This window comes from Podarcis cretensis, assembly GCF_951804945.1.
Source record: "Podarcis cretensis genome assembly, chromosome: 9".
Classification (NCBI taxonomy): Eukaryota; Metazoa; Chordata; class Lepidosauria; order Squamata; family Lacertidae; genus Podarcis; species Podarcis cretensis.
This window is the reverse complement of record NC_137178.1, coordinates 19,712,428-19,738,524: the sequence shown is the minus strand read 5'-3', so window position 1 is coordinate 19,738,524 and position 26,097 is coordinate 19,712,428. Positions and strand designations below refer to the sequence as shown.

The 26,097-nt window shown below is 42.3% G+C and overlaps 1 protein-coding gene across 1 annotated transcript in view; it reads right to left on the bottom strand.

Moving 5' to 3' along the window:
• Positions 1 to 26,097, bottom strand: part of BMPR1B (bone morphogenetic protein receptor type 1B) — a 77,260-nt gene that overhangs the window by 14,690 nt on the left and 36,473 nt on the right. The window contains exons 2-6 of the mRNA XM_079990941.1: positions 22,195 to 22,354; positions 10,234 to 10,336; positions 8,661 to 8,763; positions 3,651 to 3,747; positions 1,188 to 1,326 (exon numbers count right to left, since the gene is read on the bottom strand). Coding sequence (XP_079847067.1) covers positions 1,188 to 1,326; positions 3,651 to 3,747; positions 8,661 to 8,763; positions 10,234 to 10,336; positions 22,195 to 22,354 — 602 coding nt within the window. The remainder of the gene's footprint in view (positions 1 to 1,187; positions 1,327 to 3,650; positions 3,748 to 8,660; positions 8,764 to 10,233; positions 10,337 to 22,194; positions 22,355 to 26,097) is intronic.

The window sequence follows — 26,097 nt, the reverse complement described above, 5'->3', positions numbered from 1 at the left end:
TTCGCCTCTTTTTTTCAAAAGGAAAACCGTACTAATGTTTTGGGGGAGTTTTTGTACTTTTAGTTAAACAAAATGTTAATTTGTATGGAAAATCTTGAAAGTAAAAAAATATATTTATTTATAGTCCACCTTTCCTGCAAGATCAAAAGCGCATTCATAGATCTCCTCTTCCCCATCACCAGAAGCCTGACAACTTGAGGGACAATGACTGGCCCATCATCACTCAGTAAGCTTCATAGCCAAGTGGGATTTTAAGCCAGGCTCCCCAACTCCTAGTCCAACACTCTAACCAGTACACCACACTGGCTCTCCTGGTTTGCTTAACACCTAGTCTGATGAAGTATTCAGGTGAATGTGAAAGGTTGCTCACTATCCTGTGGTAACTTGGAACATTCAAATAAAAGTACTGATATTTCGGATTGTAGAGATTATTTTACAGACCAGCACAGCTACCTTTCCTTTTCACTCTGTTAAGTTATGGAGATAGCAAGTTTATTAACAAGTCAGCTCATCGGCAGAAGATGGCTACAGCTCTAAAAATGGAGTGCCTTTTAGGCATTAATCAGAGCAGGTGTTCATGCAGATATTGGCACTACAATCCTAATCAGAGTTCAGTAGTTTTCAATCCCTCCTCCTTGAGGGTTCATCAGATGTTTATTGAGGCTCTTAACTGAGCAGACTGGGAAAGGTGGTGAAACGTACGCCGCCACCCAAAAAAGATAGCCTACTTACAAATTACAAAACTTGTGCCACAATGTGCATCTGCAGGGCAGAGTTAAGACTGTCATACAGGATGCAAAATGGTGGTCAGGTTGCTTGCTGCTGCCACTACTTGCAGTGGAAGCAACGAAAACAAACCTCTAGGAACAAATAAAAAAGCTGAAGGAATAAAGCAATTTTGCTAACTGTATCTTAGGCTGAATCAACTTTGCCATAATTTCTGCATTCAGATAACCTTTGCATTTATGCTGGTTTACTTTTGGCTCTCCAGATGTTGCTGGACTGCAACTGCCATCAGCCCCAGACAGCATGACCAATGGTCGTGGGTGGCGGGAGTTGGCAGTCCAGCAACTTCTGAAGGGCCACCAAGTTTTAGGCAGAACCAGGGCTGCAGATAGCGATGATGCTCTGTTCCTATGCCGCTATTATCATTAATATGTCTCGGTGTCTCAGTACCCCTTTCTCACCAGAAGAGGGAGCCCAGAACCGCTTCCCGAGCTCTGAGACTGTTCAATGAGGTCTTTCAAGGATTCTCCAGGTGGAATGTAAGTCTCGTCTTGTTCAAGCCCGATGCTGTACCGAGGTCTGCTTTCTTGCCTTTTAAACCTGCAGTTGTGTATGAAAATAAACATAGGTTGATTCTGCACCGCTGGGTGGTCGCAACATCAGGCAAAAGTTGCTATTTGAGTCTGTTTAATTTCCCACTAGCGTTGCATATTAAAAAAAAAAAAAATCTCTAAAGCTTTCACTTTTCTAGTCTATTTTCAGCAACCTCAGTAACAAAGCAATACTTTCATCTCTGCGAATTTGTGCCCAGGCCATTGCAATTAGATGTACAGTAGCAAGGGTTTTTTAAAAACACACACACACAATCTTATTCAATACCTCAATTCACACTGAAACTTTAAATACTGGGTGGCCTACCCCACCCCCCATGTCTTTCCCCCACAATCTGCCACTTTATAATATATAAAATCAGCTACCATAACCTTCCTCAACCTGGTGTCTTCCACATGTTCTGGACTACAGCTGCCACAGCATGGCTTTATTGGCTGAGGCTGATGGGAGTTGTTTTGGGTGATGAAGCATAAAATTGTAGGGTTGGAAGGGGTCCTGAGAGTTATCTAGTCCAACCCCCTGCAGTGCAGGAATATTTTGCCCAACGTGGGCCTCAAACCCACAACCCTAAGATTTAAGAGTCTCGTGCTCTACTGACTGAGCGATCCAGGTGGACTACAGCGCAAGGGCATCAGGTTGAAGAAGGATGAATTAGTAAGATGGGACAGACCAGCAGCAACAGTCCTTCCCAGTAAAGCCAGTATCAGCTGGTGGGAGCACACCTTGCTCCAGCAAAAGAACCTTCAGGGGAAAGCCTAGCTGGTTGTGTTCGGTCCACCCCTGGCCTACAGCCTCTAGCCCGTGTGGTGTAGTGGTTGAGTGCTGGACTAGGACCTGGGAGACCAGGGTTCAAATCCCCACTGGGTAACCTTGGGCCAGTCACTATCAGAGACAGATTTAGGGCAGGGCGATCGGTTCTGCCACACTGAGCACCAAGCCTAGGGGGTGCTGCGAGGTGATGTTGTGAATTGAGCAGAACGGAAGGTGAGAGGCACAGGGGAGGGCAAATTTTGGCCTCGCACAAGGGGTGCCACTAAAATTAGAAAAATCAAAGTCAGCCCCTGTCACCGTCTCTCAGCCTAACCTACATCAACCTACATCCAAGGTACACCAACTTGGGCACCTTGGAGGAAAGAGGGGACATAAATGGACCAGGCATGTCCAAGGTCCGTTTCGGGGGCATAATCCAGCCTGCCAGTTGGTTTAATCTGGCCCCTGTGGCAGTTTATTTCCTGGGGTAAAATCCTAAAAAAACCTCAACAAGTTTGGTTGGCTCTTTAGTCAGCCCTCACGGTCCCTCCAATCTGGCCTTCTTTGAAAAAAGTTTGGACACCAGTGCACAAAGAAAGAAAGAAACCAACTTGGCACTAGCTAAGTTGCCTATCCTTGCTTTACTTGACATACCACTCCAAGTCCATTTTCATTCACTTTTCTTTTCTGCATTACCTCCCACTGGAAACTCAGTCTGTGCTGAAGACACTATGCACTTTCATGACTTTTCCCTAACTGTTAAATTCTTCATTAGATTTGAGCTTCAAAGGTAAAGGGACCCCTGACCATTAGGTCCAGTCGTGGCCGACTCTGGGGTTGCGGTGCTCATCTCGCTTTATTGGCCGAGGGAGCCGGCGTATAGCTTCCGGGTCATGTGGCCAGCATGACTAAGCCGCTTCTGGCGAACCAGAGCAGTGCCACGGAAACGCCTTTTACCTTCCCGCTGGAGCGATACCTATTTATCTACTTGCACTTTGACATGCTTTCAAACTGCTAGTTTAGCAGGAGCAGAGACCGAGCAGCGGGAGCTCACCCCGTCGTGGGGATTTGAACTGCCAACCTTCTGATCAGCAAGTCCTAGGCTCTGTGGTTTAACCCACAGCTATTTGAGCTTTAACAACACATAAAAGTCTCTTCTGGAGCTATAGTGGAATACAGTGGAATTTTAGTGCTCATGTCCATGCTATTTGCTTCCAGAAAAAAAATCAAGTAATACGGAAGCTAGTGCTAATCTTCCAGTATAGTTCCGAAAGTGGCTTTTACGTCGTGTGGAAGTTCATATATAATGTGGAAATTAGCAGGGAAATTTCTTGAAAAACGAATAAACTGCCATATGAATGCAGCCTATGATAACAAAGCTCATTCGCACCACCAGTACTCCCAATAACATTTTTGTAATCTCAGCATTACTAGGATACATAGGATTTTTAAAATAAAATCTCCAAACCAACCACTGCATCTGTATAGATCAGAAGCTCGAAATATGAATGACAGAAAGAAACAGCTACCAGGGGGGGAAACCAAGCTTTTCTGGACCATACCTGAAGTAACAGAATATGATGATAAGCACTAGGAGGACACTACAGACGGTCACTGAAATCAGTAAGGCCTTGTGATGGACATTTCCCTCTTCCAAACCTGAAACAAAACAAAAGGACTTTTAGCAGGCAGGTAATAACTGCATTTATCTCCCTTAAGCCACTTACTCTCATTCTCTCTCTCCCTCCCCCCCCCCCCCAAGTGTTTGAGGTGGCTTGCAAGCATGATAAAAACATATTTTTCCCGTGTATAAGATGCCCCCATGTATAAGACACCCCCTGATTTTGGGGGACTCCAAATTAAGAAAACACCCCTCAGCACTACCAGTGTATAAGATGAGCTCCAATTTTAAACCTAATTTTTTGGTTAAAAAAAAAACTAGTCTTACACATGGAATAATACGGTATATTTAAAGATAAATGAAAATAAACAGCCATCGTCCAACAGCAGAAACTCGGAAAGGGTCCAGCCTGGCCTGGAGTGGCTTGAAAGTTTGCTAACTGCCAGGAAAGGCCAGCACAGTTTGTGAGATGGCACAGGAGCACGTCAGAGCAGTGGCAAGGTCAAGGCTATGCAGGGACACCACCAGCAGGAGCAGCAGATTAGCATCGCTAGTGTGCCTATAAAGTTCTATGCTGTTCCAGTAAACAGTAGCAAAGCCACTGTCTGGAGGATGGCTCCCCTGCCACAGCTGCTTCTGCTGTGGAATTGTGTGTACCAAACACAGATGGACAGGGAGACACACATCCCAATTTCTGAAATTTGCCAGCATCCACTTATGTGGATCAAGGCACCGAGATATTCTGGGAAAGCAACCTTCTCCAGTGCGGGTGTGAATTTCTATATCCACAACGCGCTAACATATCCGACGTTGCGTCTGGTTACTTGGGATCAGAAGCAGGATCTATCTTCCAAGATAAGGATGAGCAGGGCATAAGCTGTGAGAACTCTATTCTGATTGATCTCTCCTGGAACAGGGGCTATTGCATTTCAGGTTTACTAGAGTGATGCGAAAGGGAAGTTCCATGGGGACTCTCAGCTTTCCACTATGCACTTTTATTTTATTTCCAAGCTCTGGTTTCTTCTTCTATTTTGGCCACTGAACAGCGGCGTTTTCCTTCTCACTTGCTCCTAATGCAAGAGGCTGGCAAACAATGTATCTCCTGTTAGCACCAGGCTCAGTGTTTTAACCTAACATTACCTGCCACTAGCGCATTAGTGGCATAAACATTCAAGACACTGCCGTCACTTTTTGTAATCCCTTTTGTAAGGAGACACTGGCAACCGGGAAAACACTAGCGTGCTGTATTCTCGCTAGGCCAGCAGATTTGTACCTGAGCCATCGCTACGAATAAGGGGGACGGGAAACTGAGAATCCGCCAGGGAGATCACTTGTCGCTATGAAGGAAGAGGCTGCTACTGGGGGCAAGACAGGCGGGGAAGCAAATGCTCCGTTTTCATTGTTAATCAGGTCTATACTTCTGCAAGCCATTTATCTCCAATGCACACGGCTTGTAATAGTTGTAAACACGTTCCAGTCTGTCTGCAAAAGGATAAGGAAGGCTTGAAGATGAGAGAAGGGTACCGCACAGCTGAGAATAGGGTGGTTTGTGCCTGGCAACACAAATCTGATTTTCAGATCCGAGGTCAATAAGACCTCATCTGCACCATACACTTACAGCACTATTAGAGCACTTTTGACAGCCCACACCATCTCTAGCGCACGGCGTTGGCTACCCCTGCTGTAGACTGTATGCACTGTACGTACACATACACTCAGCTCTGCTTCTAATCACGCTAAGCAGCTGTGAAAAACTGGAGAGGGCTTGAGAAGGACTTGGGAGTGAATCATTCCTTTAATTTTTACTTGCAAAAAGTTGGTGGGACAAGCACCAGCAAAAGGAATAGGAGCTTCCCTCTTGCAATTCCTACTCGGTTCCAGCAAGGAGAACTTCCTGGTGTACTGTGAGCCCTTTGCTACATCATCTCCCAGGTTTGCAATGTGCACAGGGCTTATTACTGCAGCAGCAGCAGCAACATCAACCTGGGGCCAGGAGTGTGGGATGCAGTACACATATCAAACCCCATCCTTTCCTCAGTCATCACTGCCCAGCTCATTCAATCACCAGCTATAGAGACTGCGAGCCAGACATGGTGGCACCAACACTTCTGCTTATAAGGGCGTTAAATCAGTAAAGACGGATCTCTCCTCTCATCTCCCTGCAGTCTGCCTTTTCATTGGGGTTTCCAGTAATATATTTTTTATTGTTTAAAATGGCAATGTTATATTGGGATCTGATTATTTTTCCTGCTTTCTTAATAAGCAGACTGCCTGCCCAGCACAGGGTCTTCTTGTACTCATCAGGATGTTTTTATTTTATTTGCTGGGCATGGAAGCTATTCAGAATAGTGAGCAGGGAGTGTAGCTGAATTGTTGTTGTGTGTTTATATTCCTTCCTACATGCTAAGACTTTCCTTGCTCTCAGGACGGGTTAGCTTTAACTCCTCATTCTGAAATATCCAAGTCCACAGAACTCCTTTGTTCCTTTCATATATATTTTTTGAAAACTATCCTTTCCCTTTCTAGCACATTCAAGGCACAGAAAAGCACTCTCAGTGAACAATGTCCCCGCTTTTGCTGACATCACCTCTGTGCCTGGGTTAATTTGTAGTTCAACCACCTCTGACCTACAGCTAGAAGACCTCCTTAGACCTTAGCATCCCCTGAGATGTGACCCTAGTCATACGACTCCTGAATCAAAAGCAACATCTATTCTGTTTTTCACATGCCCACAGAAAGACACTTGTGTTAGAAAATAGTTTTTGGTAAGGTACTTTCCAAAATAAGGAAAAGGGTGACAATGAGATTTTCTTTGTATGTTCTCTTGGACAGTCGCCTGTCTTGAATTTATGCAGAAATGAGCCAAAACTACTACTGGCTTTTGTTAACAGTAGCAGTGCTGAAAGTGTCCTCTTTATGGCAATTTGTCAACATTCCTTGAGAAATTGGGCATTTATTAATTTAAGTTGCAATCCTAACCATGTCTGCTCCAACCAAGGGGAAAATTTGGTGTTTCTAATTAGTTGCAGGTCCCTTCTGGATTCTATCCGGAGGAGCCAATCCCTTGGTTGACACTTCTTCAAGGTCAAAGCAGAGCTCAGTTCTGGGAAATATTAATAGTCTAAAACAGCCTGACAAGCTGCTTTCCAGAGTTGTTTATTGCCCAATTCCATATAGTACAAGGCAGGAAAAATGCTCAATAGGTGTAGCAGCAATTTCTTAAACATACTTTAACTGAGCACAGACTGCTATTGCCTTAATTGTTGGCCACATGGGTTCTCTACAAAACAAGAGATGCTCATACTCTTGATGGTAGAGAATATACCTTCTGGGGAAAATATTCTGCACAGCTTCCAAAACTTTAATGGCGTTCTAATCAGAGCCCTAAATTTGAACACCTTGGAGCATTTGGATAAGCATTTTGCTACCAAATATCTTTAGGGCAGCTTCAACCAATTGCCTTCCCTTATTGTAATAGAACTTTATCAATGCCCCTATGGTTTTATGCACTTTGCCTCCATATGACACTTCCATCTCCTAAGCAGTCATATTGGTGCCAGAGGTCATGCATCAATCTTGATAGATTTAATCTTGTCATTTAATTGTTTAGCTACTGAATTTGATGAGGACTTAAGAGACCGCAGACCTACCCCCCATCTTTAAGTGATTCCAAACCATCACCAACATCAGCTTCTTTGCTGGAAGGTCCCAACTGCAGGGCTACAGTTAAATATTCCTGTCTCCACTAACCCAATTGGTGTACCTGTTATAGCACTTGAACCAGAAACGTCATTTTCCAGTGCTGTCTCCTCAGAAGCAAGTCCCACTGAATTCAATGGGGATTACTCCCAGATGAGAGGGGTTAAAACTGCAGCCTTACTTAGCTCTCACATATGTCACTGGGCAGCCAAATCTGATTGGCTTGAAGCATCGAGACATCAGCCCATTTGCTGAATGATTCCTGACTGGGTAGATGATGAATATAGGTGAGCCAAGAGGGAGGAAGAAGCAGCACTGCCTGGGGCAGGGAGGCATGACTCTCAAAACAGTTCTAATGCAGCAACTTAAGCAACAAGAACTTAAGAGTCATGCTGGATCAAACCAAAGGCCTATCTAGTCCAGATGCATGTGGGAAACTCAGGGGCACGGTGTGAGGTCCGTAGCACTCTCCTGCTGCTGTTTTGCAGCAACCGGGATTTAGAGCCCATACTTCCTCTGATCCTAGAGGTAGCATACAAAGGTCATGACAAATGGCCATTGATACCCTTATCTTCCATGGAGTCATCCAATCCCATTTTAAACCCACTGAAGTTGGTGGCCATCACCACATCTTTAAGGGGAAAATTATATGATTCAATTAATGTGCTGCATGAAGAAGTACACCCTCCCCCCCCGCCCCCGCCCTGAATCTTCCACCATTCATCTTCATTACATGGGCCCTGGCTTCTAGTATTATGCAAGAGAGAGAAAGAGAGATTGAGAGAGAGAGAGAGAGAAACCACACATCACTATCTATCTATCAAGTTAATGGAAAAAAGGCACCAAATAGGATTTTTTAAGAGATAAATTTTCACACAGTTGAAAACGTTTTCAGGGGGAAATGTCTACTTCGAGGTAAAAAAGCTTCAATCAGAATTAGAAAATGGATTCTGCTTTGAGAAACTCAAACCCAAGCCCATTAACCAATAAAATAACTGGATAAAAACAAATATTGTGTTTTTAGGATGTATAATGGAATGATATTTTTTTCTTCACTCTGAAGCATCAACAAATCTTTTTTTCATCGGAAACCCATCTTAGAAATGTTTTAGCTGGATGAGCAAGCAGTGCGCCCGGAATGCTTACACTGCAAATGTTGCCACTGGCACTGAAAATGTTATCTGCAGTTTTTGTTTTCTAGAAATAAAAGCAATATGCAGAATGGAAATTAAAGATTTGCCTCTTTCGTTACCTCCTTTTATCAGTGGTGGTAGCGTAGGGTGAAGATCTTTGTTACAGTAATCCTGATCTGTGCAGCATTCAATTAATCTTCTCGGTTGAGACAGTGGTGTGTCCTGCAACAGATAATAGTTATGAGCAGCTTTGTCCACATCCAAAAGGCATTAGAAACGCTGAAAGCTTTCAGATGTGAAAAACCATGCACGTGCTAACACCTTAATGTGCTTTTTAAAAACCTAGATGACAATTCCTTTTAAACTATATAAGAATCTAGACCTAGATACAGTTTAATAAACAGGTGTAGTTTTTACTATTTCGTTTTTCGATGGAAGGCAAAGCTTAAATCTGGGTTCTCAATATAATTAGAGAAAGCAAATGGTACTGTTCTTCTAGGCTTAGACAACTTCAGAATATGTGGGGAAAATGCATTATTGAAGGCCTACAGAAAAAGCCCTGCACAAGGAAAATTAGTATGTAAGGGACAATAGCTGTGGCGTCCTCCTCTCTCTGCTAGCTTTCTATGTTCACAGAAGGTGCTGCTGTTGTTTTTCAAGTGAACGAAGAATTTAAATATACTGTTTTTAACCTGAAATGGTACACGACTGTTTGGGTTTTCTGAACATGTATATTGCTTCTGAGCCTAATGCAGAAGGGGACTTTACATGAGGGGTGACAACATAGGCCTGTATCTAGTCCTGCAAACTATGAGCATCTAGAAAACCCCTCTTCATTTTTCTTAGAGCAATCAGTATGTGGGCAAGTTGTCACAGGGTGGCAATATGGGAAAACAGAGGTAGGGACAAATGCCTTGGTGACCTGAAAATTGTCTGACCTGGTACAATGGAAGCATTCTATGTCGTGGAGAAAGGGGGCTGGGAGCAGGAAACTCCTGTATACAAACCAGCACACGGGGTAAGGAGGGTAGATGCAAAGGCTAAATGAATCAGGCTCACCCCGATTACATTTCATACTTCACCTTCATTTAAAGCAATAAGGCAGCAGTCCTGAACATCTTACTAGGGAGTAAGCCTCTCTTAATACCGTGGACTTAATTCTGAGTAAACATGCATACGGTTGTGCACTAAATATTGCACCTGAGCTCTTGAGATGGGAATTTAAATAAGTAGCACAGAAACATTATGAGCCCATTCTTAAAACGCTGTATCTCAAAGTGGGTCCCATTGCCTGTGATAGGATGCTACTTCTAAGAAAGATGGTATCATCTTGCAAAATGAGGATTACTGCTGGGCTTTCCAACCTGTTAGTGCTCTGCTGACTTCTGCTTACCTGTGTTATGGACCACTGGGAAGACTTACAAAGATATTCACAGCCTGACTTGCATTCCAACTCCCCTGGAGGAGGAAGGCAACAGACTATGTATCTCCATTCCTAACTATTTGTAAGGTTAGGGTACTAGAATGGTACTCTGCAGATGTTGCACTGCAACTCCCATCATATCTGAGCACTGGTTGAGGCTGATGGAAGCTGCAGTCCAACAACATCTGAAGGGCACATTGGCTACCCCTGACCTAAGCTGACTCCCAGCTAAAACTAAAGACGAAATCTAGATCAGAATATATTCTTACCCGGCACTGGAAGTCAGAACCCTCTAACCCGATACAGCCTGTGGTGAAAGTCTGCCCTCCAGAGTCTTCATCTTCTACCATGGCAAAACAAAAGCCATCAGTACTGAATGTGGGGAAAGAAAAGAAACAAATGTATTTGATCAGAAACTTATTATTATTAGCTTCCTGTATCTCGCTTGCAATGCACAGATTACCCTATGAAAATCATTAAAGGGAAATAAAACAAAGCTTTCGTAAGGTGCATGCTATAAAGTAAGCTATTATTTGCAGTCACCCTTCCCCTTTCCTGAGACCTCTGGAATATGTAGAGGACTTTGAAGGTATATGGCTGTATGGTTGTCACAGTCGCAGGTTTTGGACCAGGCAGAAACAGCAAGCAGTACTTGTGCTATTTCTGTCTGCTCCAAAGCCCAGTACAACATGCGATCGTTTGATGAAGTGCTGTCAAAAGCCACTTTGAGCTACTCCTTTGTGGAGAGACTGCAGAATGAGCATGACAGGTCCCTTCAAATGCCAGAGGACCTGGGCAAAGGCATTTTCTTCTTGTGATGACCTCTGGAGCAGGCAGAAGTTTTCTGGAGCTTTACCACTTCCTTTGGGAGATCTGCCTGGCCCCATTGCTCGTTATTTTTAGATGGGAAGAAAATGTGTGTGCGGTTTCTCCCCCAGAAACATTTTGCAGAGTAATATCTTTTTAGCATATATTTCTGCTGCTATTGCTTTTGTCTCATTACGATGTCCTTTTGGTATTGTTGCAGTTCTCATATTCTATTGTTGTTTTTTATTCCTATTTTAAGTTAACTTAAATATTTTACAGGGTACATCTTTCGAGAATAAATATTAAGGAAATAAATACACCTTGACCTGCTCCAAAATGCAGCCACATGTCTTTCTCTCTATCTATCTCTGCAATTCAGAGGAGAGGAAGAGGAGATCCCTTGTGTTCTTCATGTTAAGATTTGTGAGCAGCAAGATTTGTGGAGGTCTGATTATGCTAGGCATTTCAAGCATACATATTAATTACTGGGACACAGTGGCATATGCATCAATAAAATAAAATGTAGGTCCAGAATGGCTAATATTAAGGGCTTCCACACACTGCATTCAAGTCTACAATCTGTGCCCCTGAGGACACAGCTGTACACATCAACAAATGTAGACTCTTTACATGTGTAGAGACAGCTTTTTCCAGTGGTCTGTGTAATGTGTGAACAAACCTTTTCTCTGTGTTTTAATTGCTGTACCTTCCTGGTGCATTGGAGTAAAGGGCAGGCAATAAATTGTAGTAGTAATAGTAGTAGTAGTAGCAGTAGTGGTAACAATGCACCCACAAGAACAGTTGTATCCAAATCTTGTGCCATTTATTCCAAAGGAAATCCTATTAAGTCAAATTGAGCAACCACCTAGAAAGGACAATCACTGGAACTGAACCACCTGGTATATATGATTGCAGTTTTAATGGGTGTGGTGAAGGGCGGAAATATAAAGGTTTGTGGTTGTTTTTTTAATAATGTCACCCCTAGCTACATTTTAGGGATGCCTGTTTTCTGACTTTCCTCCTGAAAAGATTATCCTCCCTCTTCAAGGTAATACCATACTTCAGTTGCTGTTCTTAAGCCAAGAAAATAAAGCATTCCTTATGTTTACTACAATGTTGGTAATTTCTTAATCTTAAACTTCCACATCTCCTCTTGCAGGAACAGCAACTAGGAAAGTAGATGATGATGTTAAAGTTTTTGAATTATTGGCGGGGGGAGAAACATCTTATCAATATGTTCACAGATGATGTGCTATTCCTTTCTGATCCTGAAACCTCATTACCTGCTGTTATGGACCAACTTGCTATATATGGCAAGATATCTGGGTTCACCGTCAACTTCACCAAGTCTTAAGAACAATTCCGATACACACCCCCATCAAACCTACAACAGCATCGGCGCAAGACAACTGGCCCAAATCTCTGTAAGATCAACTTTAAATACCCGGGAGTGAATATACCTAAGAATCTAAACCAGTGGGATTATACAAACTCAGACAAATCAAAAGTCCTTTACAGCTCCAGCTGCTCTTTTTATTTCTTTTCTGTACAACTAACTAAGCTCTGTTTTGGGTATTTTTTTGTCACTTGAAATTAAAAATCAAATTTTAAAAACCAGAAATGTGAAGCCAAAAATGGGGTAGGGGGTGGGGAGTCGGGGAAGTGAGAGAGCAGCTGGGGAAACCCCAGCCAGCTATGTTCAAGGATGGGCAAAATATCTGTATAATCAGATTAAATATTTGAATCCTGAAAACTTAAGCTACACACACACACCATACATTTAAAGCACATTTGCACCCACCAAAGAATTGTGAGGACTGTAGTTTGTTAATAATAATAATAATAATAATAATAATAATAATTTATTTATACCCTGCCCATCTGGCTGGGTTTCCCCAGCCACTCTGGGTGGCTTCCAACAAAAGAGTTAAATACATTAAAACATCAATCATTAAAAACTTCCCTAAACAGGGCTGCTTTCAGATGTCTTCTAAACGTCAGAAAGTTGTTAATTTCTTTGACATCTGATGGGAGGGTGTTCCACAGGGTGGGCATCCTGTGTTGTGTTAAGGGTGTTGGGAACTGTAAGCTCTGGAATAAAGATATGAAGTTTACTGCTTGCGTTGCCTTAAGAGAAAACATGGAAAAAATGATGTACAGATGGTACATCACCCCCGTAAAACTAGGAAAAATCTATATGAATGGAGACAAAATGTGCTGGAGGTGTAAAAACAAGGAAGGAAGTTTCTACCACATGTGGTGGACTTGCGAAAAAATCAAGAAGTTCTGGGAGCTCATTTATAATGAATTAAAAAAAATGTTTAAATACACTTTTGTTAAAAAGCCTGAAAATTTCCTTCTGGAAATGATTGGCAATGAAATTAAAAAAGAGGACCAGACCTTATTCCAGTGTGCAACAACAGCTGCTAGAATTTTAATCGCCCAAAATTGGAAATCAATTAATATCCCAACGGTAAGAGATTGGCAAAGTAAATTATTCAAATATTCAGAATTGGCAAAATTAACACAAAAAATTAGAGACCAGAAAGAAAGAAAGTTTATTAAGGAATGGAACAAATTTATAACATATATTGAAGCAGATTTTAAAAATTCAAAGATCACAGTAGGCTTAATATAACCCTACGACATGCAGGAGCTTTAAAGATAAACTGCGGAAAAAATTGTACTACATAACCCAAAACCGAGGTGGAAGGAAGTCAATAACTTACATGTCTGTTTTTGTTTTTTGTTTTTTTGTTTTCTTATAATTTAGTTATGTTGTTTTTCTGTATATATATGTGTGCATCTGTGGGTATGAAAATCAATAAAGAGAATTTTTTTAAAAAAAGGGAACTGTAGCTATACAGAGGTATACCACCATTCCGATTTCTTTTTGGGGAGAGGTGTGCTTAAATGTATGGTGTATGTGCAGTTTTGGTACAACTGACCTTTTCTGAAACATTAGCGATTTATGTAGCGCAAAGAAGCAGGCAATTCCTAATTACTCCTACTGTGCTCTAATGCAATGTATTTGGGTAATTCGAGTAAGACAATTGTCCTTCTGGGTACCAACCATTATGACTTCATTGCTCAGGCTCAGGAAAAGAATGATAGGAAGCACTGCCAAGAAGAGACGGAAAGGCATCCATTAGGGCAGGATATTATATTATGTTACATTTTAATTACATGGTGCCATTCATCCATATCAACGAGCAAGGATAATTGAGGGATACAGTGAAAAACAATGGGTAACAATTAGATACGGACTTTCACAATGCAGTGGTACCTCGGTTTAAGAACACTCCTGTTTACAATCTCCGCAAAACCGGAAGTAGTGTCCAAACTTTACTTTGGTGTAAGAATGGAATCCAAACGGTGGAAGGGCATCGGCGGTGGGAAGCCCCATTAGGGAAAGTGCGCCTCGGTTTAAGACCGGTTTCGGTTTAAGAACGGACTTCCAGAATGGATTAAGTTCGTAAACCGAGGCACCACTGTATCAGATGAAGAAACAGGAGTAGGTAATCAGGTATCACACAGATGCCCTAAACTACAATTTCCGTCAGCTTCCCCCATCATGGCCAATACTTAGGAGTGGTGAGATCTATGGTGCAGAACACTTGAAGGGCACCAAACTGTCAGCCTCTGAAGCAGCGCAAAGAGAGGAACAAATGCTGGGCAGAAATCCACCAATGATAAGCATCTCTGAACTGCAGATAAAGTCAGGCAGGAGCTTTGAATCATAGAACTGTAGAGTTGGAAGGGAGCCTGAGGGTCATCTAGTCCAACTCCCTGCAACGCAGGAATCTCAACTAAAGCATCTATGGTAGATGGCCATCCAACCTCTGCTTAAAAACCTCTAGTGAAGGAGAGCCCACCACCTCTCGTGGGAGTCTGATCCACTGTTGAACAGCTGTTACCGACTGAAAGTTTAGTTGGAATCTCCTTTCTTGTAACTTAAAGCCATTGATTTGGGTCCTACCCTCCAGAGCAGGAGAAAACAATCTTGCTCCATCTTCCTGACAGCCCTTGAGATATTTGACAATGGCTATCACATCTCCTCTCAGCCTCATCTTTTCCATCGCACAGTCTTCACAGAAAGGGTCTATTCCAATGACATGAGTGTCATGACGACCGGTAGATTCTTATCTGCTACAGCCTTCATCTGCCTTCATAGCCATTGTAACAAACTGCTTGTTATCTTCTGTGCGTTCTGCTGTTGAGGACTTCTTGGGTCATTCTTTGTCTAGCTTCTCCCCCTTGACCTTACCACCTTGAGTGACCCTACTGGGAGTACAGGACTCCTGGGGCCTTTGCTCACAAGGATCATAGGAACGTGCAAGCCCACTTACCACGACAAGGTGATGATCCAGCAAGTGTGCTAAGATAGGCAACCAAGAGAGGAGGGGAGGAGGGATATGAGTTCATTCTCAAATCATGGTTTATAGGACTGTTATATCTAAACTGCCTGATCTTCAAATTAAAAAATGCCCATACTTTTTTTTAGCTGCAAGAGCAAGTGGGGAAGAGACAAAATATAGGCATAGGATATGCAACCAAGATGCATTATGGTGCTGGAGGAGACTCTTGAGAGTCCCATGGACTGCAAGAAGATCAAACACATCCATTCTTAAGGAAATTAGCCCTGAGTGCTCACTGGAAGGACAGATTCTGAAGCTGAGGCTCCAATACTTTGGCCGCCTCATGAGAAAAGAAGACTCCCTGGAAAAGACGCTGATGTTGGGAAAGATTGAGGGCACAAGGAGAAGAGGAGGACAGAGGACGAGATGGTTGGACAGTGTTCTCGAAGCTACAAACATGAGTCTGACCAAACTGCGGGAGGCAGTGGAAGACAGGAGTGCCTGGCGTGCTCTGGTCCATGGGGTCATGAAGAGTCGGACACGACTAAACAACTAAACAACAACAACAACAAATGCAACCAAGAGAGGAGGGGAGGAGGGATATGAGTTTATTCTCAAATCATGGTTTATAGGACTGTTATATCTAAACTGCCCACACATATCTAAAATGCCCACACTTTTTTTTAGCTTCAAGAGAGTAAGTGGGGAAGAGACAAAATATAAACATGTTACTTAAACCTCAACCCATATTTTGCATCATGTTCTATTACAGTGCAGCTTTCGGATGAGATAATTAAGAAAGCAGAAGGTTTGGTGTGTCATGTTTCTCAGCCGAGAGTGAATTTTTACAGCCAAGGAAAACACCTGAAAAAATGTGGTTTGTAACGGAAATGCTGAGAGATGTTGCTGTCAAAGATGCTTTTAATTAAAGATTTGCCCAGTCCAAGGAGCTGATCTTAATGCAGACCTTTACTAAATGTCAAAAGAAAAGGAAGTGGGCCAGCCACTTTGCAGCTGTTTAAGCAGATGTCTTTACTGGAGAAGGGCCCACTTTTTGTACAAGTCACAGCACCTTAACTACTAAATTTGGTCAAAGAACGCCTTTCCCAGCCCAGATATTCAAACAAAATCTCAGGAGGAATTTCCCCTAACAGACTTATACTAGCCATGATGGCTGTGTCCAACATCAAATATCAGAGGCAGCATGCCTCTAAATATCAGTTACTGGGAATCTTAAATCTTAGAGCTGGAAGGGTTCATGAGGATCATCTAGTCTAGCCCCTGCAATTGAGGAATCTTTCACCCAATGTGGGGTTCAAACCGACAAGTGATGTTAAACTAAGGTCCTGATTGCAGTTTCTAATAGGAATCTGGTTGACAATGAAGGACTAGATGGCCTGATCAGACATGGGTCTTCTCATGTTCTCACACATTCATGTAAATGAATTAGGATCTTTGGCCAGCCATTTTAATGGTTATTTTGTATTGTTTTACATTTTATTGTGCTTCAATATACCATTGTGTACTGTCTTAATATTTGATGTGAGGTGACAGTATATATTTTACAAATTTGCCCTTGAATGTTTGAACCAGCTCTCAGTTTCAAGTAATTATGAACCAATGCTGTAATTCAGAAATCATCTACTCTACAATATATAACACTACCTTATTTTGCAAAATACTTACAGGATATGACGATGGAGAGCGAATGAATATTTCTTCTACATAGCTGTGCATTCAGGATATGAGGTTGATAGTTTAGATCCGGAATTATATATTCTTTAAACCAGGGGTGAGAAATGTGGTCCTTCAGATGTTGTTAGATTACAGCTTTCATCCTGGCTTGAGTTGATGAGAGTTAGGAGTCCAACAACATCTGGATGGCCACAGATTCCCCACTCTTACTTTCTACCTTTCTTAAATTAGCTCTTATGGTTCAGTTTTCCATGTTCCTTAGATGAAGAAACTTTCGTCAGACCAGGCACTTTTGACCTATATCTATACCTCTTACAAATTGTTGTATCAGTAAATTCAATGTAAAGCTGGATGTGTATAAGATCTAACAAGAGAATCTTAACCATATCTATTCAGAAGTAAGTTCTATTGAACTCACTGGGGGCTTACTCCCAGGTAAGCAGGATCAGAACTGCAACCTAAACCACTCCCTCTCATAGGTTATATTGTTACTTATACACATAACATTCACATCCATTATTCAACCCACTTTCATGGTGGGTTTCTCACACCTAATTGAGATTGCAAATTCCTCAAGGAATGTAGACTGCTGAATGTCAGCAGCTGGTGATATCAGCTGGATATATACAACATTTCTTACAAACCTATCTGATGCACATTTTGGGTGGGGGTAATGTCAGAGTAATTCAGCTGCTGAACCCATGAAACCAAGTAAGAATGTGCTAAGCAGCCAGTATCTTTCTTCAGCTGTGTGGGCAACCACATTACATATTGAAGCCTATGGGCATTTAAGAAAGCACACTGAGTCAAAGGTTAGTTGCTCTGTATGCAGAACAAAAAACAAAAAAACCCTATCTGACTCAGTTCCTTTGCTTAGCATAGCCTATCCTTTTAACCTTGGTGGTTAATGTAGGTGCCAGTGAACTAATGTAGGTAGAGCCAGCTGACAAATTCACACCCGTTGCGGAACTTTTAGGCGTACTCAGTTTTGTTTTTTATCCTGGTGGAAAACTCCAGAGTGTTCAGGCTGCTATGTTGGGGCTTACTTACAAAACAAAAAACCCAAAAAACTTGGATTGGTACACAAGGAAGGAGCCACAGGGTTATGCCTGTATGCTCAGGCTGCTGTTGAATGCCTGCAGCAGACACTCCTTCCTCCCATGCTGGAGCCAACTTGAAGGAGGGAAGAGTGGGTGGAGAGAAGAGGCAGGGATATCCCCACAAGCTAAGGGTGTCACTGCCTGCCAGCAAGTGACAGACATTCCCATTGTCCAATGCTGGATCTTGCTTGTTGTTTTTTTAAAAAAAGGGGGGGGGGAGTGGAGGCATCCCTACACATTCCAAGTTGCTGTTGCCTGCCAGCAAGGTGGAGCTGATAGCAGGTGCTTCCATTGGCTCAGGGCAGAGCTTTCATGGATTTTGGGGGAGGAGGATGAGGAGGAGGAGAAGAAGAGTTTGGATTTGATATCCCACTTTATCATTACCCTAAGGAGTCTCAAAGCGGCTAACAATCTCCTTTCCCTTCCTCCCCCACAGCAAACACTCTGTGAGGTGAGTGAGGCTGAGAGACTTCAGAGAAGTGTGACTAGCCCAAGGTCACCCAGCAGCTGCATGTGGAGGAGCGGAGACACAAACCCAGTTCACCAGATTACGAGTCTACCGCTCTTAACCACTACACCACACTGGGTGGGTGGGTGGGTGGGTGGGTGAGAGAGAGAGAGAGCGCTATTCATGTATAATTTGTGTGAGGTGTGTAATTGTTGGGGGTGAGTGACGGAGGAAGGCAAGGAGAGGCAAATTCGATGTTTTCTGTGTGCATGTGAAAGAAAAGGGGGGATGTCTGTGAGGTCAATGTGCAGGAGAGGTGCCCTTGGATTGAGGGAGAGATCTATGTGTAGCTCGTGAGAGGAAGAGACTAGGAGATACCTATTTATGTGTATGCTGAGTGCATGGATGCAAGAGGGAGTGTGGCTGACGATATTGTGGTACAGTACTATGGTACTATTGTGTGTGCATGTGCAGAAATATTGTATTATTGCCATAATCAAGGCCAGCATGAGTTGGGGCAGGGAGCAAGCAGCAACGACTCTCTCATTTTGTGCCTTTATTTATTTATTTATTTAATTTATATATTGTCCTTCATCACAAGATCTCAGGGCAGGTGCTATGCCACACCCCCATGGCGGAAATGTTGTGCTGTACCACGCATCCTACAGCGGCCATTTTGCGAATGGTACCCTTGCCATCACTCTCAATTAATTCTTTATAACTCAAAGTAATGAACTTCACCTATTACACATATGAAACATTACTTATTATGTATTTTTAAATGTCAGCTTTTAAAAAGTTTGTCACAAATTCAATAGGGGAGGGGGGGCAAGGAAGAAGGGAGCAATGGGAGAGGCATTTTATAATTCATCAAGATATGAGTGCCGACTCCTCATTTTTACACACACACACAGCACTGCACATACCTGAATAACTATTAAAATGTGTGGTGTATGGAAAAAAAACTCCAAAGAATGTGGCCAGCTCTCCAAAATAAGCCACGCCATGAGTGAAACTATATATATTTCAGTTCTTTAAAGAGTGGGGGTACGTTGTGTGTTCTGACAACATCAAAGGTTTCTCATAGAAAGATGTTCATAAAAGCATGGCAAATAAATGTCTATTTGGAACTCCCCAGGTGCACGACATATTCACAGAGATGGTTAAAGTTTCAAAAGGCTGAGGGGCTAACATAACCTTTACAAGCCTAGGTTTAGGGAACCCTTTCAAAAGGTTTCACCTCTCCTGGAGAAAGGTCCTTGTTAATCAATCAGTCTTCCAAACACCTGTGCACGTAGCCGCCACCTCCTTCAGATACCCTGACAGTATTTACATATCCTTTGTGGTGATGTAAGGTAACAAGGAAACCCAATACCGCAGCCTTGGAAAGCTACCAGAGCCCATGTCATTCATACTGAGCCCAAAATACACACACACACACACAAGAAACAAATCACCCTTCTTCTGAAATTCAAGGTGCAAAGCAGCCATTTGGGGGACCAAATTACTAGCCAGCCACTTTGCGGCACTTGGAAAAGAGCCAGGCGTATTATGTAACCAAGTAAATATTTGCAGTTGGATAACTTTTAATGTTTGCACTCTTCAGAGTATTTATTCCCCAGACTCAGTACGAAGTAGCACAAAAGGAATAGGTAAGGTTACCACCTTATCTTACATGAGGGCTAGCAAGTGCTAGGAGATCTTATAAAAAAAGTGAATGCTTTTTTAAGGCATTAGAAAGATGAGGTCAGAAATAAGTGATCAACAGTTTAAAGCACAATGGCAACCTAAATTTATCTGAATGTAGGAGTCTAGCCATAGTGAATTCTGAACTGTATAGTTTGGAAATGAGCAGTTGATTTTTTAAACTCACAAATAAAAGCTTAGAATAGTCAAGACAAAATTATAATGAATGGGACCATGTCAAGGTCTAAACAAAAACTGTCCCCAGTTGTCATTTAGTGCAAGGAAGAAGCTGGCATTGTCCCCAATTGCATGTTCTGTCCCATACAAAGTAGTGACGTGATGTGGGGTCATTAAGGCTATTGTACGGGAGGGAAAGGTTAACTCTTGTCCTCATGGGTTCAATTCTGAAGAGCCCCACAACTGTTATTTGCAGTAAAAAAAAACCCAAAACAGTGAACCATGCAAGACCAATCTGCCTGCTATAGACTAGCCTGAAGTGCACAACACCAAAAGGAACCAGTAGAAGTGTAATGTTAATAACGGGGGGGGGGGGGATATACATGGATTGCTGGTGCAGGAAACCCAACTTTCATCACCTTGGATCTACAGAAATTTTCCAATCAAAGTTCTTATGGCAAATTTTCTTTGTACCACCCTGTGTCCCAAATGCATCATTGCACTTAGAGGCTAATCTTCTCTCGGTAGAATTATGGATCTGGTGTAGGACATTTAACTATTGGCTTCGCCTAAACTCAAATCCACCCGGTCTAAAATCCCTAGTGCTGCAAGATTGTCACAAGAGCGCCTGGACTAGAATTGTCTATCAAAAACTTCACTCTTGTGGTTTATCACCAAAACAGCTACTCACTTTGGGTTTTAGTAAAGCAAACAGTCTAATTTGTCAGCGCCTAAATAATATCGAGCGTCAGAAGAACTTGGCACAATAAGGAAATTTTGCCCATGGTATGACTATTTTCCACCTTATCATTTTGACTCTCTGGCACCCTATCTGCATAACATAGCAATTCTAAAATACAGGCATGCTTTTACTCTCACAAGATTGAATGTATTGCCCTCGGCTGTACTTGAGGGATGATTCCAACAGATTCCATACGAAAAAACGCTTATGTCCCTTTGGAGATGGCAGTACCGAATCAGTGGCGCATGCCCTTCTGGCTTGCACTCTTTATAAAGACTTGAGGAATGAGATTATCACCCCTCTTTTATTGTCTATTCCAGGTCACCCAACCACTCCCACAGTGTCCTTTCTCTTGGCAGATCAAGACGAGCAGGTGACAGCAAAGGTTGCAAGGCTTTTAGCTTGGGCAATCAGAATAAGATCCACTATTTGACTATTGATTCAAAACCCTAAAATGTATTTTATATACTGTGGCACCTCGGGTTACAGATGCTTCAGGTTACAGACTCCGCTAACCCAGAAATACTACCTCGGGTTAAGAACTTTGCTTCAGGATGAGAACAGAAATTGTGCTCCGGCAGTGCGGCAGCAGCGGGAGGCTCCATTAGCTAAATTGGTACCTCAGGTCAGGAACAGTTTCAGGTTAAGAACGGACCTCCAGAACAAATTAAGTTCTTAACCTGAGGTACCACTGTAATTGACTCTTTATTTCTTTTCTTTGTATACCATATTGTTGTTTTATTGCTATGGTCGATGGCTGACGCAAATAAAGATTCATTCATTCATTCATCAGCTGGAATGCTCAGTTGGTTAGAGTGTGGTGCTGATAAGGCCAAGGTTGATAGGTTTGATCCCCGTATGGGACAACTGCATATTCCTGCACTGCAGGGGGCTGGGCTGGATGACCCTCAGGGTCCCTTCCACCTCTATGATTCCATGAAAGCCCTCAGACCATAATATAGCCCACTGTCCTTTTTCCAACAGTGGCCAACTAGATACTTTTGGGAATCCCACAAGTGTGGCATGTCATCAACTACCCTTTTCCCCATGGTTTGTACACCAGCATCATATCGTGATTAGCTATCATGGCTAACAGAATTTAAAGATCTCTCCTTCCAGGCTCTGTCTTCTAAAACCATCTAAGCCAGGTAGCTCTTGGATGCCCCCTCCTCATCGTGTGGCAGAAGACTCCACAGATTAATCATTCCCACACTCACCTGCAAGTGTTGTTTTTTGACTCTTCGGGGCAGTAGTGATGGCAATGGCAAAACAGCTTCTTCTGGGGAGGAGATGCTGCTGTGCTCCCGCTATCTTCCTTCCTGGTTTCCATGTTCACCTTCCCGGAACTCCTCAAGGGCCTGCTGTCTAGAAAGTTTGCTGTAAAAGAAACAGAATGAAATAAAAGGTAAGTCGCTGGGCAGGAATGGCTGAGAGCGGTTTTCCGAAAGGCTTTTAAGGCTTTGTCAGCAACTGTTTGCTTGTTCATGTGTGGATAGGTACAAAGAAACATAAGAAGGTCTCCTACGCCAAAAATGACCATTGACATCACAAAGCGGCTCACAAATGAATTGCAATAACAGAACATCACAGTACGGCATAAATCACGTAGAATAATTGACAAATCAAAAATTACAAATCATCACTAAAATAACCACCTTCCATAAAGCACGATTAACAAAACAACTCCAAAAATAAGCTGAACAGTACAAACAAAAGTCGTATTATAAGATTTACAAAGCACCGCAGCATTCATAACTCGCAAAACAACATTAACAAACCAGCAACCAAAAACAAACTAGGCACTGTTGAAATTCACACACACACTTTCCCCGCCGCCATGATTCAAAACCTTCCACTCATGCGCCTACACATAATGTCTGTGGCAGCAACTTTTTTTTAAAGCCGGCTGGGGCTTGGAGGGTGGGGCAAGGCAGGTAGAAACAGCCACTGCCTGATGGTCAGCACAAAGTCTTACCCCCCTTACCTATTGTCATCATTATCATTATCATTACTATTACTATTATTCATATCCCACTTTTTTCCCTGACAGGGACTCAATGCGGCTGACAGCTAAAATAGAAACAACTAAAAAATACTGTATTTTTCGCTCTATAAGACGTACCCAACCATAAGACGCACCTAGTTTTTAGAGGAAGAAAACAAGAAAAAAAAATATTCTGAATCCCTGAAGCCAAAACAGCAAAAGGGATTGCTGCGCAGCCTGCATTCGCTCCATAAGACACACACACATTTCCCCTTACTTTTTAGGAGGGAAAAAGTGTGTCTTATAGAGCGAAAAATATGGTATATGGGGAAAAGTAACTTATACTGGTCTACAACCGCAATAAAGATTTGTTGTTGTTGTTGGGGGAAAATAACCATTAAAAACTTGGTAAACATCAACCCACCAGCCCTTTCTTTAAAAACTGTCATTAAAATCTGTTGGGACAAGTACCTGCTGTCAGAAAGAAGTACAGCAAGGATGGAGCCAGATTAGCCTCCTTAGGGAGGGACTTCCACAGTCTGGGAGGAGCCACCAAGAAGGAGAGGAGATGTGTGCTCTCAAGAGTTCATCACATGGCCCTGGGATACTCTCCCAGATACCTTAAGGTTGCAGGAGAGGATTCATAGTGTTGCAGGACCCATGTTGGAAACTGGCCCATTCTAGCCTCCCCTACCCCATTAGTTTTCTAAGTGAATGGCTGGTGAAAGTGGCTTTCAATGTCTCAAGAACATTCAGATGTGGAAAGCTTCATGTTGATCTGCAGATAGAAAGGCCTGTAGCATGAGCTATTTCTAAATGCATTGTTCAATGTTTTGTTGGGAAACTTTTGTCCCTCAATACAGGGCACAGTAACAGGTACATTATTCTTCTGGCTTCTTTGGGTGGGGGTGGGGAATTGTTTGGTATTTTAACCATAATAACTTTAGATTTTGAGCACATATTGCCTTCAGCCTATGAACAGCAATTACCATTTGGTTCCAAGCATTTCTTTTATACTACTTCTTTCTGGGTGGGGAAAAATAAGTTTTCTCTCTTGCTCTCTCGCTTATTTTGGATTAGGATATTTTAAAATCCAGCCTACACAGGGAAATTCAGCATCAACAGATGTTCACTTTCTGGGTCAGTGGAACAGAGCCTTTTAAAACCAAGTCCCCCTTTTCTTCAGCAGATATGCACAAAGCTAGGATTGTGACTGAGTTACATTGTTATTCATGGACAGAGAATGAACTTTTAAAAATGTTCTAGGCAGAGGTTTCAGACATCTGGTTCATGATGCAACAGAGCTAAATAAAATATATTAATAGTAAAGAAGAATAAAAATACCAGTCTTCTTTCATCCACACCATGATACTTTTATAACTAAATTTATCCACCTTCTGGGGCAATTTCATTCTCTCTCTCTCCTCTCTCTCCCTACACACACACACACACACACACACACAGTCCTCTCTGGCTCTTATTACTTAGTTACGTTGTTATTCATGAACAAACAGTGAACTTTTTAAAATGTTCCAGGCAGAAGTTATAAATAATATACAATAATGTGTAAATAAAATAATTTAGGACAAAGTCCAGCCAAAGTTAGACACGTTTTACATCCTGTGAAATTAAATGGGAGAGTTTTAACTGTATCTCCCATTTAAATCAATGGGGATCGATACTGTCTCCTATCACAGAATTGTAGAGTTGGAAGAGATCCCAAGGTTCAGTGCAGGAATCTTATTATTGCATTCCTGAAAAATTACCATATTGTTGAACAATTTTCAGTTGCTGAAGTATTTCCTTCTATTATACAATATCAGGAAGTACCCGGCTGTAGTGCTGAATGCACGAGAGCACAATCAACAGCCTGATTATATCTGAACAAGTCAAATTACATCCTAAAAAATGACTGCTTTTATGGGAAAGGGAAATATTAACTGCTTTAACTCCCTATATTTTTCAGGCATCAGATAAAGGAATTTCCACAGGATATTGTTGGCAACCAATCAGTGACAGAACAGCAGCACAGAAGGAAAGTGCAATAAATTATCCCTCTGAAACCACAGCCACAGCCTACTGTATAAAGCAGTTCTGAGAGGGACAGTAAAATAAAAAGTTTCACTGATAAGGTTTCATTGGCAACAATCATGTGCTGAATAAGGCATGGGCTAGCTACCTCTCCATAGTTCATGGAATGATAAAACTGAGAAGCGATCTTAAGAAAGGCACCTTATGTCAGATATTCAAAATGAAATTTTGGGGTTAGGAATTTTATTTTTAAAATCTGTCCTCAATTTAGCAAGTAGAATGCTAGGGGTTGAGGCACTTAACTCAGGGTCCTGTTCATAACTCAGGGTCCTGTTTCCTGTTCATAATGAGGCATAGCAGAGACTGTGGTGTCTTTACAATATATGGTTTATACACAACCTGAGACTGCGATGGAGGGATTCACAGCATTACTACTACAAGAGGGTCTTGCTTCTCCCATGGGTGCAGCCTTGGATCCAAGCAGAAATCAACCACTGAACTCTAACCTTCCCTCCAGCTTTCAACCTTTAACTAGCCTGCAACCTTCTTTTCTCAAGATCACATCACAGCCAACTCAAACTCTTTGCCTTTGTCTTCTATCTAAGAGTTGGAAGAGGGATCCCACCCACTTGCCATCTGGCACAGAGCCTTATCCCTTTGTTTTCTCAATGGGCCATCACCTTTCCTTTGTTTTCCTAATGGCTCATCTCCCAGGCGATTGAGTCATGAGGAAACTAGCCCAACTTACTTAGCTTTCAGCATTTGCTTGGTACAGGGATTAAGGGTCTGGCACCCACAAACTCTTAACTCTGTGCATGTGTGTGTGTGTGTGTGTGTGTGTGTGTGTAAAAGATCTCCATGGTATTTTTTCTTGGGGGGGGAGCAGGCATCAGAAGGAGAGTGGTTGTGTGTATCAGTTTGATATGGAACCTGTTTCAGGGGCAGAAAATGTGTCTAAAGGAAATGGTAATTAAATAGAACAACAATAGAACAACAATAATAAACCTGCGGTCAAGGAGCAACACTATGTAATTTGCTCGATCGATTAAAACAGTACAAACACATTTATACTTTTCAGAAATGCACAACAGCTGTTAAGCTTCGC